General features: G+C 35.2%; 1 protein-coding gene across 3 annotated transcripts in view; it reads left to right on the top strand.

Moving 5' to 3' along the window:
• Positions 1–13,275, top strand: part of Dcc (DCC netrin 1 receptor) — a 791,710-nt gene that overhangs the window by 294,184 nt on the left and 484,251 nt on the right. For all 3 annotated transcript variants that reach the window (XM_029558504.1, XM_029558503.1, XM_008822828.3), the window contains exons 5-6: positions 9,275–9,429; positions 12,287–12,407. In XM_029558504.1, coding sequence (XP_029414364.1) covers positions 9,275–9,429; positions 12,287–12,407 — 276 coding nt within the window. The remainder of the gene's footprint in view (positions 1–9,274; positions 9,430–12,286; positions 12,408–13,275) is intronic.

Raw genomic sequence — 13,275 nt, 5'->3', positions numbered from 1 at the left:
TAAATTAGATGGGAGGCAGAGGGAGGATATACAGAGAGGGGAGGGGGATCTAAATACCTTCAAACTATATTGTATGAAAATTGCAATAAATGTCAAAATTAATTTTAGAATGTCAAAATTAGAATACAGCTAGTGTTTAAAAATTCATTCACCAAATAATCATAGAGGTAAGTCATTTGTATGTATGTGCAGGTTTAAAAAGAATACTATCATTTTTCAATAAGGCACTGAAATAATTACACTTGACCTACCTTTGAATCACTTTCAGTGATTTTTATGAGAGCCTAGGCTGGCATTTATTGTTTTAAGCAACACATTAATGCTAGTCAAATATTATTTTAGTAACAGCATAAAAAGCAAACTGGCAGTTTTATTTTCCTGTTCCTTTTTCTAAATCAAAGCTATATAAATAGTTCATCCTGAACAGTATCCCAACATCAATATATGCTTGCTGGTTGGACTCAAACAGAATTCAGAAGCTGAACAAAAATCTTGAGAACAACCTACTTTGTCTCAGTTGCACAAATTATTTCAAGGCAGCAATACGTTTATGCAGATGCTTATTGTATGCAACATCTGTGAGACTCTGTTAGTCTTGAAGACATTAAAGAGTTAAGAGAGAAAACCTCTGGACATTCCCAGGATTTTGGACACAGAATCCATTTCAGTCTTCTGTATTTCCACAGTAAGAATGGAAAGTCAAGGACAGTTCAGTTAGCCACTCTGTTCATAATGTGCTGTACCAGAGAAAGAACGAGGAGACAGTTAGAAAGAGTACCAAAGGCTCTTCTCTATCAAATGGGACACAAGAGGAACAGACAGGATGACTTGGGAAAAGCCTTAATCCTTCTTTTTCTTATACACTATGTTTTCCCAGGTCATCCCATTTTTCCTCTTGAACCCCATTTGACAGAGAAGAAATTTTAGTATGTTTTCTTCCACATGATTTTGCTCAGGACTTAGTTGATTGATATCAGCAAATGAGATTCTTGGAGGTTTTTCATGCCTCAGTAGAATATTTTGAATGATAAAAGGGAGATAACATGTTTATCTGTTATTTACAGCTTATGTAATATTTAAGCTCTTTTGAATTACAGTGGATTTTTATACTATTTAAAGTTATAATGAAGACTGCTTATGGTAATTTATTATTTTAATCATTGGAAATGAGAAAAATATACAAAAGATGTAAGAAAATGTATCTACACTTACACAACCAATCAAACATCCTGGCGTATTTTCCTCTCTCTCTCTCTCTCTCTCTCTCTCTCTCTCTCTCTCATCTGTTTCCCCCTCCTCATCTCTTTCTTCCCACCAGTTTTGTTTTTTAAGACAATATTTACTATGTAGTCCTGAAATTTACAATCCTCTTGCTCAAGACTCCCAAATGCAAGGATGACAGGCATGCGCCATGAAGCCTGGCTCTTCTAGGGTCTTAAAACATGTGCGCACACGCACAGAAATTCATGCAAACACAGAAAGTTTCATAAAATCACTTTACTGGTTTTGAAAAAAATCTGTATGTATTTAATATACTAAATTTTAGGTTTCATAATCCTTCTGTGTAATTTAATAAGCATTCCAGTGAATGGGTAGAAAGACATAACAATGTGTATGTTCTCTGATGTCAGTGTTTTTAAGATCATGATTCAAAGGCAGAACTGATAAAATGCCTGCTGTGAAAGATGAAGAGGTCTCGTATAGCAAAAATTATCATTCTGTTCAGGATTCACTTTCCCAGTTTTGGGTGTTTGATGATGTGTTGGTTTGACATGTTTAGGCTTATAGTCACATTTTCTCTTCAGTTGTTGTTATTTTCATTGTTTTCTTTTATTTCTCTGTATAAGTCTGTTCAATACAAATCACAGTTCTCTGCCACAGTACAAAATGCTGTAATTTGAGAGTTCTCTTAACAGGGCCTTAATATGAATGACAGAGTATATGGGTTCCAGTGGGGGGATGGTTTGGGAGTGTGCTGGAAGGGACAGGGGTATAAAGATGATTAAGATTCTTTGAGATATTTTGTATAAAATACACGAAAATTCAATAAAAACAAATTAAAAATAGTTTTGCAGGTTCTATATTCCATCATCACTTTTATATTGAAGCATGTGGCTCTGTGTTCAAAAGATCATGTGTGGTATTTTAGTTGAACATTCTTCTACTAGATTTTGACACTGGAGATCACCCTATGGGAATTACATTTTCCCTTCTCTCCTAGTATGTGTGCTTTGATTTTGAATTTTCTTCCTGGATGTTCAGGTAATGTTTTACCCTTCAGATTCAATGGTTTAAATAAGAACTCTTTCATATTTTACCATACCTAATTATGTATTCAATTTCCAAGAAACATGGAATAGTCATTCAACTCTGAATCCACACTTATTTTTTTGAAGGAAATTTACCCTGGCTGTATCCTCTGCCCCATCTGCGAACTCATGATACCACAAACGTCAGTTATCCTAACAATGCATCACCATTGCCTATCTGCCTTGTGAACACCCTTGGCTTTCCTTCTTGTTCTGTGATTTAATTACTTTGATATTTACTATGAATGTCTCAAGTCTTCTGTCTGTTGGTAATTTGATTATTTATGGCACCTGTGTTTTGAAGTCTCCCGACTTAGATATTGGTTGTCTATCATGAACTTTGACTCCTTGATTTGTTAGTTAGGCTTCTATCTCCCGTTTCCTCGAAGTCTGTTGTTTCATCATCTAGTTTTTGACCTCTGTTTTCACTGAAATTCTTTACATATTAAATGACTCCATTGTGTTAAGCAATTTGAAGAATTTTCTCCTGTCCCTGTCTTTATATTTATTACTGAGGTGTATATTTAATTTCTTACACTGTATCTTTTCCTTTCTCCCACCCCACTGCCATGATTATTTGCTGTATAATTCTGTGTTTACTATGCAGACCTTAAATCTTAATTGTGTAAGTGACTCCATTTGGTCATTCTTTTTGCCCCAATATAATAAAGGCTATTTATAGACTCCTTTACCAATGTTCCCAAAATATATTAAGCTTCATTTTGAGTTGGACATTCCATGTTTCAGGCATTTATGAGCAAGCAGCAAGTACAGAAAGAGAGTGAGTTCATTTAAAGCAGCACATTCTTTTAGAGTATTCAGCTGTGCTGATTGATGCTATTTCTGGTTTCTCTTTGCGGGAAATAGAGTTGTAGTAAAGTTTTCAATCAACTCTTCACTGGTAACTCAAGAACCTCTGCGTATCCTTCACTAACCATTGCACCACTGCACATTCCCTATCAGAAAAAGGAAAGCATGGGCTATCCAAAGATTTTACATTGACTAATGCTAAAAGAATTCAAGGTTTAATGACAGATAAGGAATTAATCCTCTTTTATCAGTCTGTTCCAAGAGAATGAGTGCCCGCGCGTGCGCGCGTGTGTGTGTGTGTGTGTGTGTGTGTGTGTGTGTGTGTGTGTGCATGTGTGTAATGGAATATATTTGTTATTTGTTAGGCAACAGGAAAAGGAAATTCAGCAATGTGATTAAATCCATCATCTTCTTAGTTAAGTGTGCTGGAAGATTTTCTTTATATGATAGGTATTAGTAATAAGAAACAGAAAAAAGCATAATTTATTCTAACTCTTCAAATCATATCAAAAATTTGTATAAATAGCTCTCAAACACAAAATTTTTTACCCATCATTTGAAATATCCACAGTTTTCTTCCTAAGAAAGCAAAGGGACCTACTAGATTATATTTTCTTGAGGGAAAAAAATAGTACATCTTGAATTTACTGTTACTGTTAGTAATAATTTCTTCCAACTGTTGGTTCTTTTGTTATACAGCATATTTGTATTTTATCTCATTTAACCTGTTTTGTTTGTTTCATAATTCAAATGGAAATTCAGACAAAGAGAATGTGCATAAACATATCTCTGTATATATCTATAAATATACATGTAGATAATCTGTGTAGTTATATATTTTATCCAGAAGTATAGAACATAAACAAATATATGAATATGTTGAAGAACACACACACACACACACACACATACATATATGTATGTGCTTTTACTTATTCACAGACTTATCTGTTAGTGATTTGCCAGTATCTACTGAAGGCCATTGATAACTTGTGAATTCAGTTTCCACCCCTGTGTTGACAAAGGGATGTTGAGAACATTAGTATGCATATAGAACTAGGGTCTTGGGATAATCCTCCTATTATTTCCATCACGGATTTGAGACTAAGGGAATCATGCTTCCAATTTGGTCCTAGCCTCCACAATTGAAAAGAGAATTGGGAAGATCAGTCTGGGTTTAGGGAGAAGCAACCCTGATTACAGGAAGAGCAGACACTGGAAAGAAACAGGGATTATTTGTCTGGATAAAGAAAATTGTGTGGAAAGATCTGAAATCACTTCCTAGCACACATGAAGAACTCTGAGGTAAAGGTTGAGGATCAGATATTGTTCATCCCTACAGCACAGAGGCAGAAACATCGGATGGGAGGATAATTTTCTTCAAGTATTGTATTCACAACAAGCAATACTAATGGACTGTAGGCAATAAAGTTCAAAAGATCCAAAGTTTCATTTCCCTCAACGGATTCAAATGTGTTCTTGCCAACAATAGCAATGAGTTTGTTATTTGATGCTTCTGGTATTCTATTTTCTAAAATTAACATAATTGATGTTCATGGTAGAGGAAAAGCAACCCTTTATTTTTAGATGTTGCTCCTTGCCTAGCTTGTTTATGGCTGTTGCCCATCTGTAGGCAGAAAATAAATTAATACCAGATAGATTATCTAGGAACACAGAGCCATGCTTACACCTAAATATTTTTTGAGCACAGTCCACGGTTGGCCTTGGACACATAATGATACACAAGGCTATCTCAACCCTTAAGTTGTTCACAGCTTAGTAATCTAGACTGATGCCACAAATGAATGAATTGTTGAATGAAATTCCCAACCCATATTAAAACCCCTGTATTTTTGCTTCCAATATAAAGTCTTCCTGCTGTTTATAGGGAGAACCCAAATAGCCCAACCGAAACATTCTTAGGAGAACATAGTTATATGTGAGATAAGCAAAGAATCAGATGTCAGATGTCATAACTGGACCTAAGGAGGAAGAGAGATGTACTGATAGGGAAGGAAAATGTAGAAATAAATTTTAAGCTGTTATCCAGTAGGTTGTTTCATAAGAAAAACCTTGAGGCAAGTATTGAAACTGGGAAAAGATTAATCACTTGTTACCTTGTTAAAAAATAATGAGAAAAAGAAAGAACCAGAAGCTGTTTGGACAACAGAATTAGGCACAAGACAAAAGGAACTTCCAGTATGAGAGAGAAATTTCTCTTTGCTTATCTGCACAGTCTTTAGAAACATTGTTACATGGAGCTAGGGTTCTGTTGAGTTCTAAACTTATACAGAAATCATTCTCTCTCCTACTATGTGCTATCACTAAGTTAACATTCAGTGCCAGATGGCTTCCTTTGTAGTCCTCAGTATGCAATGAAACAAGGGTCCTGAAGGTGAAATTATCTCTTGACCTCACTTGATGCTGCACTTGAAAGAGTCCATTTGATTTGGATGTTGAAGAGTCCAGCTGGACAGCAAACACATTGGAGGCATTCGGTAGTTAGCGTCAGATGTTTTCTTTCTAGAGAGGATTATTTCCGTTATTCCAACAATAAATAAAGTCCAAAGGGCTTGGAGAGGTAGTCAGAAAGTCCCACTACGGACCAGATGGATTCAGGCTTCTTAAGGAGAAGTCATGGCCCCCTAAAAGATCATGTGGATATTTATTTTGTTCCCTGATAAAACTGCCTTTTTATGATTCATGTTGGTCACTCACCAGAGTGATTTGTGTTGCTTACAGTCCATTTAAGGCACCAGCATATTTTTTAACATTAACATGTTTTTGTTGTTAAACATTTTATTATTATTGAGCTTTTTAAAAATTTCATACATTTCCCAATCAAATCCAGACCCCTGCCCCCATCCATGCCTCCTCCACCCCACCCCCACAGAACCCCAGGCACTCTGCCATACATATTAAGTCCTGTTCATTCAGGTGTTTGTACCCAAATGTCCTTCCATTTAAATGCATACACTGGAATCTAGTCAGCCCATCCAGTGGTGGGTCCTATATAAGTCATACTCTCCCTCACCCAGCAGCAATCAGTTTAAAATGCATTCTTTGTTGTTTCAAAGACTCTAAGATTGGTTGAGATTTTCTGTATGAAATACACAAAAATTTAATAAAAATTTTAAAAAAGAAAGAAAATACTTGTGGCAATTCTTTAGCATGTGTAGAATCTCTCCAAAGTCCAGATAACACAAGGAATTACAACTTTGTTTACTGAAGCAATGTTTTAGAATGAATTTATGTTTATTACATACCTAAACAAATGCAAGACAATAACTTACAGAATTTTAATATGGCTAGGGGCCAAGTGAAGAGATCAAGGAGACATAAAGGGCACTAAAAATATTTGTGAGAAAAATCACTGTGTGTTGAAAATCCATGGTGCCAATTTGATTGTTGTTGACGACTTTGGACCTCAAATCACAGGTGAAATTTTGTTTTATAAATCCAATGATTAGTCACAGCATACAGACTTTATTAAAGGAAGCAAAATGCATTTAGAGAAAACTTTTATCTAAAGCTGTTTTACTTATCCTACCCCAATGATTAGCATCCCAAGGGAAACCTCATATACTGATCTTTTCTGGACATGACAAACACTTTCAAGACTAGAATTACATTTTTTTTTCTGTATTTAATTTCATTATTAGATCACTAATCTCTCAGCCCCAATATTTTTAAAAAATCAAAGACATAAAGATTATGGAAAATCAAGATTTGATACAAATATGGAAAATATATTTCTAAACGTTGTGTATTTTATCTAAAGAAGAAAAACATAATTAAAATCAATATTATTCCTGAGATTGCTCTAATAACAATTATTTATTAAGCAATTTACTAAAAAGTAATAGGTCTAGGTAATGGAGCAATTTGATACATTTGAAATTTTATGACACTAATTTCTCTTCCTTATTAAACAGTTGCTACAACTAAATAGTTTAAAGTGAAATCACTGGTTCCACACAAGTGAAATGCTGAACTACAAATGCAAAGAGATTAAAGAACAACTATCACATGCTCAAGGCCTCATATTTAAAAACCTTAATCTGGTTGATAAATAGTTATATATGTGAAAGAAAACTTATGTAAGAGTTATAAAAATTGGGCAAGAAGTTCATTTTTAATATAATTATTGTTGGTCAACTCTATCACCTCTGAAAATCTGGGAACATTTTTGAATTACTCTTTGGACTTTTCAAATGGCAAAAGCAGTAGTTATAGCAGAGATGTGAGCAGGGCAGGCAGACTGCCTGGCTCCACAATTTACAGGCTGTATAATTTTGAGGAAAGTTATTTAAACACTTTGTAGTTCAACCTCTTCATTTGTAAAATAAGGATAATACATTCTGCCTCTGAGAGTTGCGGTGAGAATAATAAATTTGTTGTGCTTGGACTAATAAATTCTGAAATGTCTGCTCTCTGGAAATACTGGCTGTAAATAAACAGTAGACCAAAATCTGTGGTAAAACTGAAAATGGAATTATAAAGATTCAACTCTCTTCAGAGGCATTCAATAACTATTTCAGATGTCTTTTGGTACATTGTCAGTGTATTTTCCAATGTAATAAAAGCAATCATTTTTCTAATAATATTATCAATAATAAATATATGATTTAAGCCAGTATATAATATTTAGAATGGATCTGACACAATTCTTTTCATGATTTTAGTCCATGAATATTAATGAACCCACGTTCAGTCATCTAAATCAGTTGCTCTAGTGAAATATTAAAGAATTTTAAATTAGTTTAGCATTGGAGGCCCAAATATTTAGCTACAAGTCAAGAATATAAGACAAGTTGATAGAAAAAGACAAAGGAAAGCCAAGATGAAACTGGAAGACTCTGAGCCTCCCTGTTGTTCTAGGACTTGGTGACTATCAAAGATTGCTTGAATAGTTACACTGGTGTCAAGGGAAGATTTGCTGATATTGGGTGGAAAGAGGAAAACACAGTTACTCAAATGAGTGGAAACTCGCTGTCATTGTTCTTTGAGTGTAGTAAATAGAATGACAAAAACTCCCAAGGTTTTTTTGGGGAGATAAAAATGCTATGTTTCCTAGATGGATCAAGATCATGATGGATTCTTTCTGACTTTTAGGTGGCTTTTCAGGCTACATAAAAATTCAAATCAGATTTCAGCTTGTCTTTCCAAGGAAGGATTAAACAATACTCTAACACTGTTTTCTTCTCTTGGGCCTAGGTTTGAGGAACTGAGTCAGAGAGCTTCATTAGTAAGGATGCAGTATGTTGCAGTTTTCTTTCAAAAGCAAAGTTCCATCATACAACATTTAATATTATAGTAACTAAGAAACTAAATTAGGGGTTGGGGAGATAGGGCAGCAGTTAAGAACACTGACTGTTCTTGCAGAAGACCTGGATTCGAATGCCAGCACCCACATGGCAGCTAACAACTGTCTGTAACTCCAGTTCCAGGGGATCCAAAGGTCTCTTCTGTCCTCTGCAGGCATTGCACGACACGGGTGCACTTACCTACATGCAGGCAATACATGCATACACATAAAGTAAAAATAATAAAATATTTTTAAAAGAAATTAAATTAGTTATCACACACACGCTCAGAAAATAATATAGTATGGTAATACAGTATAACTGCTGAAACCATAGAAACATATTAATCATACTGCGTGATATGTTTATTCTCACTATCCTAGCACTGCAGATAGTTCCAATAGAGAATCAAGTCATCATCTTAACAAAGTCCTAGTGAAGTTCTGCAGTTGCAGGGAAACTGGGCTTTCTCTTCTTATCTGCAGTATCTCAGGACTGTAATTCCCTGTCTTTTCTTACCTGCACAGTTTCCATAGCAGTATCTACTCCACTGTGTAGATCAATTTGATAAAAGCATTTGAGTATTCTAAATATTTATTACATATATCTTTTTTTTCAAAAAAATTGCTTTTTTACTTTCCGTGTGGCAAAACATCATTAATGAAATTGTTACCTGCATTTGGGGGTGGAGGAGATATAATTCCCAGAAGTTCCTTTTTAATCAGCCAAGAGTTGGGGGAATGATGTGAATTACAATGCTTTTCTGCCTCTGCCAGTATTTCCAAGTCAGTGAAGATGGCAGCACACACGTTCACATGCCCACTCACTCATTCTTTTCTGTCTTTGCAGTTCCACCATGGTTTTTAAATCACCCTTCCAACCTCTATGCTTATGAAAGCATGGACATTGAGCTTGAATGTGCAGTTTCTGGGAAGCCTGTGCCCACTGTGAATTGGATGAAGAATGGAGATGTGGTCATCCCTAGTGATTATTTTCAGATAGTGGTAATTATCTTTTTTTAAATATATATTATATTTACAATCCCATTTGGTGTTTGCTATTTTTCTCTTGTTTTTTTTTTTTCTGAAAAAATGTTCCTGTTCACCAATGTATGATGTCTTAAAAGAATTATTCTAAGAAACAGATAACTTGTAGTCTGAGAATTCAATGGTCAATCCAGTCTCATGTTTTATAGATAAAAGTAATGGAAGAGTAAGAAAAAGAAGGAAAGAAGAAAGAAATGAAGCAAAGAAGGGAGGGAAGGAGGGAGGGAGGGGGGAAGGGAAGGAGGGAGGGAGAAGGACAGAAGAAGAAAAGAATGAAGGAAACCCACAGATGATGGAAAGAGAGGAGAGAGGACAAATGAAGGCCTTAATACTTTCCAAATATTCTCACTGCTACATCAAAAACTAGAACTTTTCAGTTGCAGATTGCAGTGACCCAGGACTACCTTGCTTATTCAACTTCTGCCAGTCATAACGTTTTTCTATAAGATGTGCCACCCATAATTATGATAGTCTTCATTCAGCATTATGCATGGCTTGTCCTGGTTCTTTTCCAGATGGAGCCAACTGATTCTAATTAAGAGGTTATTATAGGGGCAGTGACAGTGGTCTTGGCAGTGGCCTAGGAGACCCAGAATCTGCATTGCTTTTGTAATTTTACTTTTCATGTTGGAAATAAGTGAAGTTAGGATCTAAAGTTCTCATTGTTCACATATGCTTTAGTTCACATTCAGTATCCTTGTGGGAGATCCTAGGGATACTGGTACTGCAGCCACCAACTTGCTCCATATCCGCTATTATTGTTCTTGTTGTTATTGATGAAATGCTTCGCTCATTTGAAAAACCACTATGAAAACTCCTGGTAGGTAGGTGTAGGCTAGCATCAAAGTTTCCGATTTCAGACGTATATATAAGAACTACTTTTCAACTGTAAAAGAACTTTTGAAATACACAAGAGGGTCTTGGGAACTTATATTGAGAAAAAGATATGGACCTATCAAAGGAAAGCTGTTACAAAAGCTAAATATCCTGGGTAGATTGGAGTTAGAGTCTGGTCATCCTGTAAATCAGCACAGGCTCTCCCTACTGCACCACACTCCCTTGTTGGTAAATGACTCTTCCACAATCAGGCAATTTCCTGAAACTTTTATACTCTCTTAGTTGCCTGCATTTTTTCTATGCTCTATTTCTAAGAAATAAACCTGTAAATCATATCTTTATTATTTCTATCATCATTTTTCATTTTCCCTTCTATTTACATTTGTTTAATTGTTAGGAATAGAGTGAGAGAGGGCAACATTTTACTTTTGAATGCCATACCAATGCATTATTTTAAATGCAATGCTCTTTCCCCTGCCACTGAATTAAAAATGACCTGCCATTGGGCAGCTTGAAGGGTGGTATATGTGGCTGAAATATATAGCTACTTTCATGGAAAGGAAAGTGTTGAGTGTCCTTAAGGACACATGATAAAATGCAACATTTATTTTTTTTCTACGTCTTGAGTAATCTTGCTCACAGCAGGAGTCATTACAGCCAGCTATTTAAATGCTTCTTTTACTAAGGTGAAAGAAAATATAGGTATATGCTCTGTTCACATCAAATTGTGCTTTAAAACATTCCTGAATAGTTCCAGAAATCTGAGAGCCATTGTGTGTCACTCATATAACACTGAGCTCAAATAGTAACTTATAAAAGAATGGTTAATTAGAAGTTAGCCAGCTTTATCTAAGAATTTTACATCAGTTGAGAATTGACTACAAGACACTAAAAACAATTAAGAATTCCCCATGAGGTAATATTTATCTGTTAATGACTTTAGGGAAAGTGATTTAACATGTCTCACTTACTGAACTAATTCTTACACTAATATCGAAGATAAACCGAGTTCCTGTAATTAAATACTATCTCTAGATCATTTTATCATCCACCCTTGAAGGAGATTGTGGTTCAATTTATATACAAAAGGAGTTAGCATTGCAGTATTTTAACAGTGGGATGCTGATGGTAAAAATTTTTTGCTATGGAACAAAATGATATGGGTGCAAAATATCTACTATCACCTCCACTTCGAGCCCCCAAAGAATATGTCAAAAAAATTTCAATTTTTTCGAAAAAAAATTTTAATGTTTTATTAATTATTTTTATATTATGTGTATGAGTGTATTGCCTGCATGTATGTGAGTGCACTGGTGTCCTGCAATGCCGCTGATGCCAGAAGAGGGTATTGGTTTCCCCTGGAACTGGAGTTAAGGATGGTTCACAGCTGCCACGTGGGTTCTGGGACTCAAACTCGGGTACTCTGCAAGAGCAGTCAGTGCTCTTAACCGCTCAGCCATCTCTCCAGCGCCCCCAAAAATATTTTTTTACATTCATTTGGGTAAATACTTCAAGAAAATATTTAAGCTAGATACCTTGCTATTTAAAATGTGCAAAGGTGCCTGCTGTTGTTTTATTTAGTGTTGTTTTGTTTTACCTGAGTGTCCACTGTACCTAGCTTCCTTCAATAAGAAATGAAGGAATGAATTTCTCTTCAGTTGAATCTTGATTTCTTGCATACTTAATAAAAGGCCATTCTTTTGACAGAGTTTAGATACTGAGGATCATGTCCGGTTTGTAAGTAGCCTGTCATTACAGACCTAGCTTGAGTTGATACCTGTGAATTCTAAACTAAGTACTGATAACATGAGACTGCCAGACAACATAGGCTATAGTGGCACGGCTAAGAATCCTCATAGTTTTCTTTTTATGTCTCTCTGTACTGTAGTACTAGACCAGATGCTATGCTCACTACGTTACCTTGAGGGCTCCCAACCTTCATTTAAAAATAATTTATCTGCTTTTCTTTTTTCTTTAGGGAGGAAGTAACCTACGGATCCTTGGGGTGGTGAAGTCAGATGAAGGCTTTTATCAATGTGTGGCTGAAAATGAGGCTGGCAATGCCCAGAGTAGTGCTCAGCTCATTGTCCCAAAGCCTGGTAAGATGTGGGAACTGTGGTCCATAGATTCATATTATGTGTTATCTGCTTGTAACATCCAGTGTGCTGGTGACTCAAAGACACTATGAAATTATTTAATTAAGATGCCCTTGTCCTTTAGGAAATTTCATATTAGATCTCTCTCTCTCTCTCTCTCTCTCTCTCTTTCTTATCTCTAATGAAAGAAAAATGTCTTCAACAATGGGGCTTCTGGCTTTAAGACAACCACATCTAGATTATTATCATCTTTATATTTGTGGCCTAGATTTGTTGTTGTTTCAATGTTCCATATAAATATAAAATGCATTGGACATGTGAATGTGCATATCTTAATATGCATTATACATAAATTTAGTTATAGTTGTACATATACACACATATGTAAGTAAGGTCCATACATGTATATTTATAACTATTCTTGTGTTTATGTAAGTTGGGAAAAATAGCTATTCAAAAGCAAATCCATTTTCTTATTTAAACAGATTTTGATATTTATTACTATAATAAATGAGGTCTTGGTTTTTGTTTGTAATGTTTTGACAGTTTATTATACTGAAATAGTAAATGCTTATTTATGTGAAAACTGTCATTTGATAATCCCATCACAACATAGTCACTGCTGGGGGTAAAGAAAGGTATAAAACAAAAGAGGCACACACACACACACACACACACACACACACACACACACAAGAATACACATCAAAGCCAAAATGAAAAAAGAAAGAACTAATCAGCTGACTTGAAAATTTTAACTTTAGCACTAAAAATTATTAAAAATATTCACCTTTAAAGTCAAGTGTTAAACATGTCCCTTACGTAGATATAAATTCTATTAAATGTTCATAGTTCCCATGGAAGTTTTCAT

This window comes from Nannospalax galili, unplaced genomic scaffold, assembly GCF_000622305.1.
Source record: "Nannospalax galili isolate Female #2095 unplaced genomic scaffold, S.galili_v1.0 scaffold1609, whole genome shotgun sequence".
NCBI classification, from domain to species: Eukaryota; Metazoa; Chordata; class Mammalia; order Rodentia; family Spalacidae; genus Nannospalax; species Nannospalax galili.
Note: the sequence above shows the minus strand (reverse complement) of the source record. Positions and strands in the feature narration are given on the sequence as shown.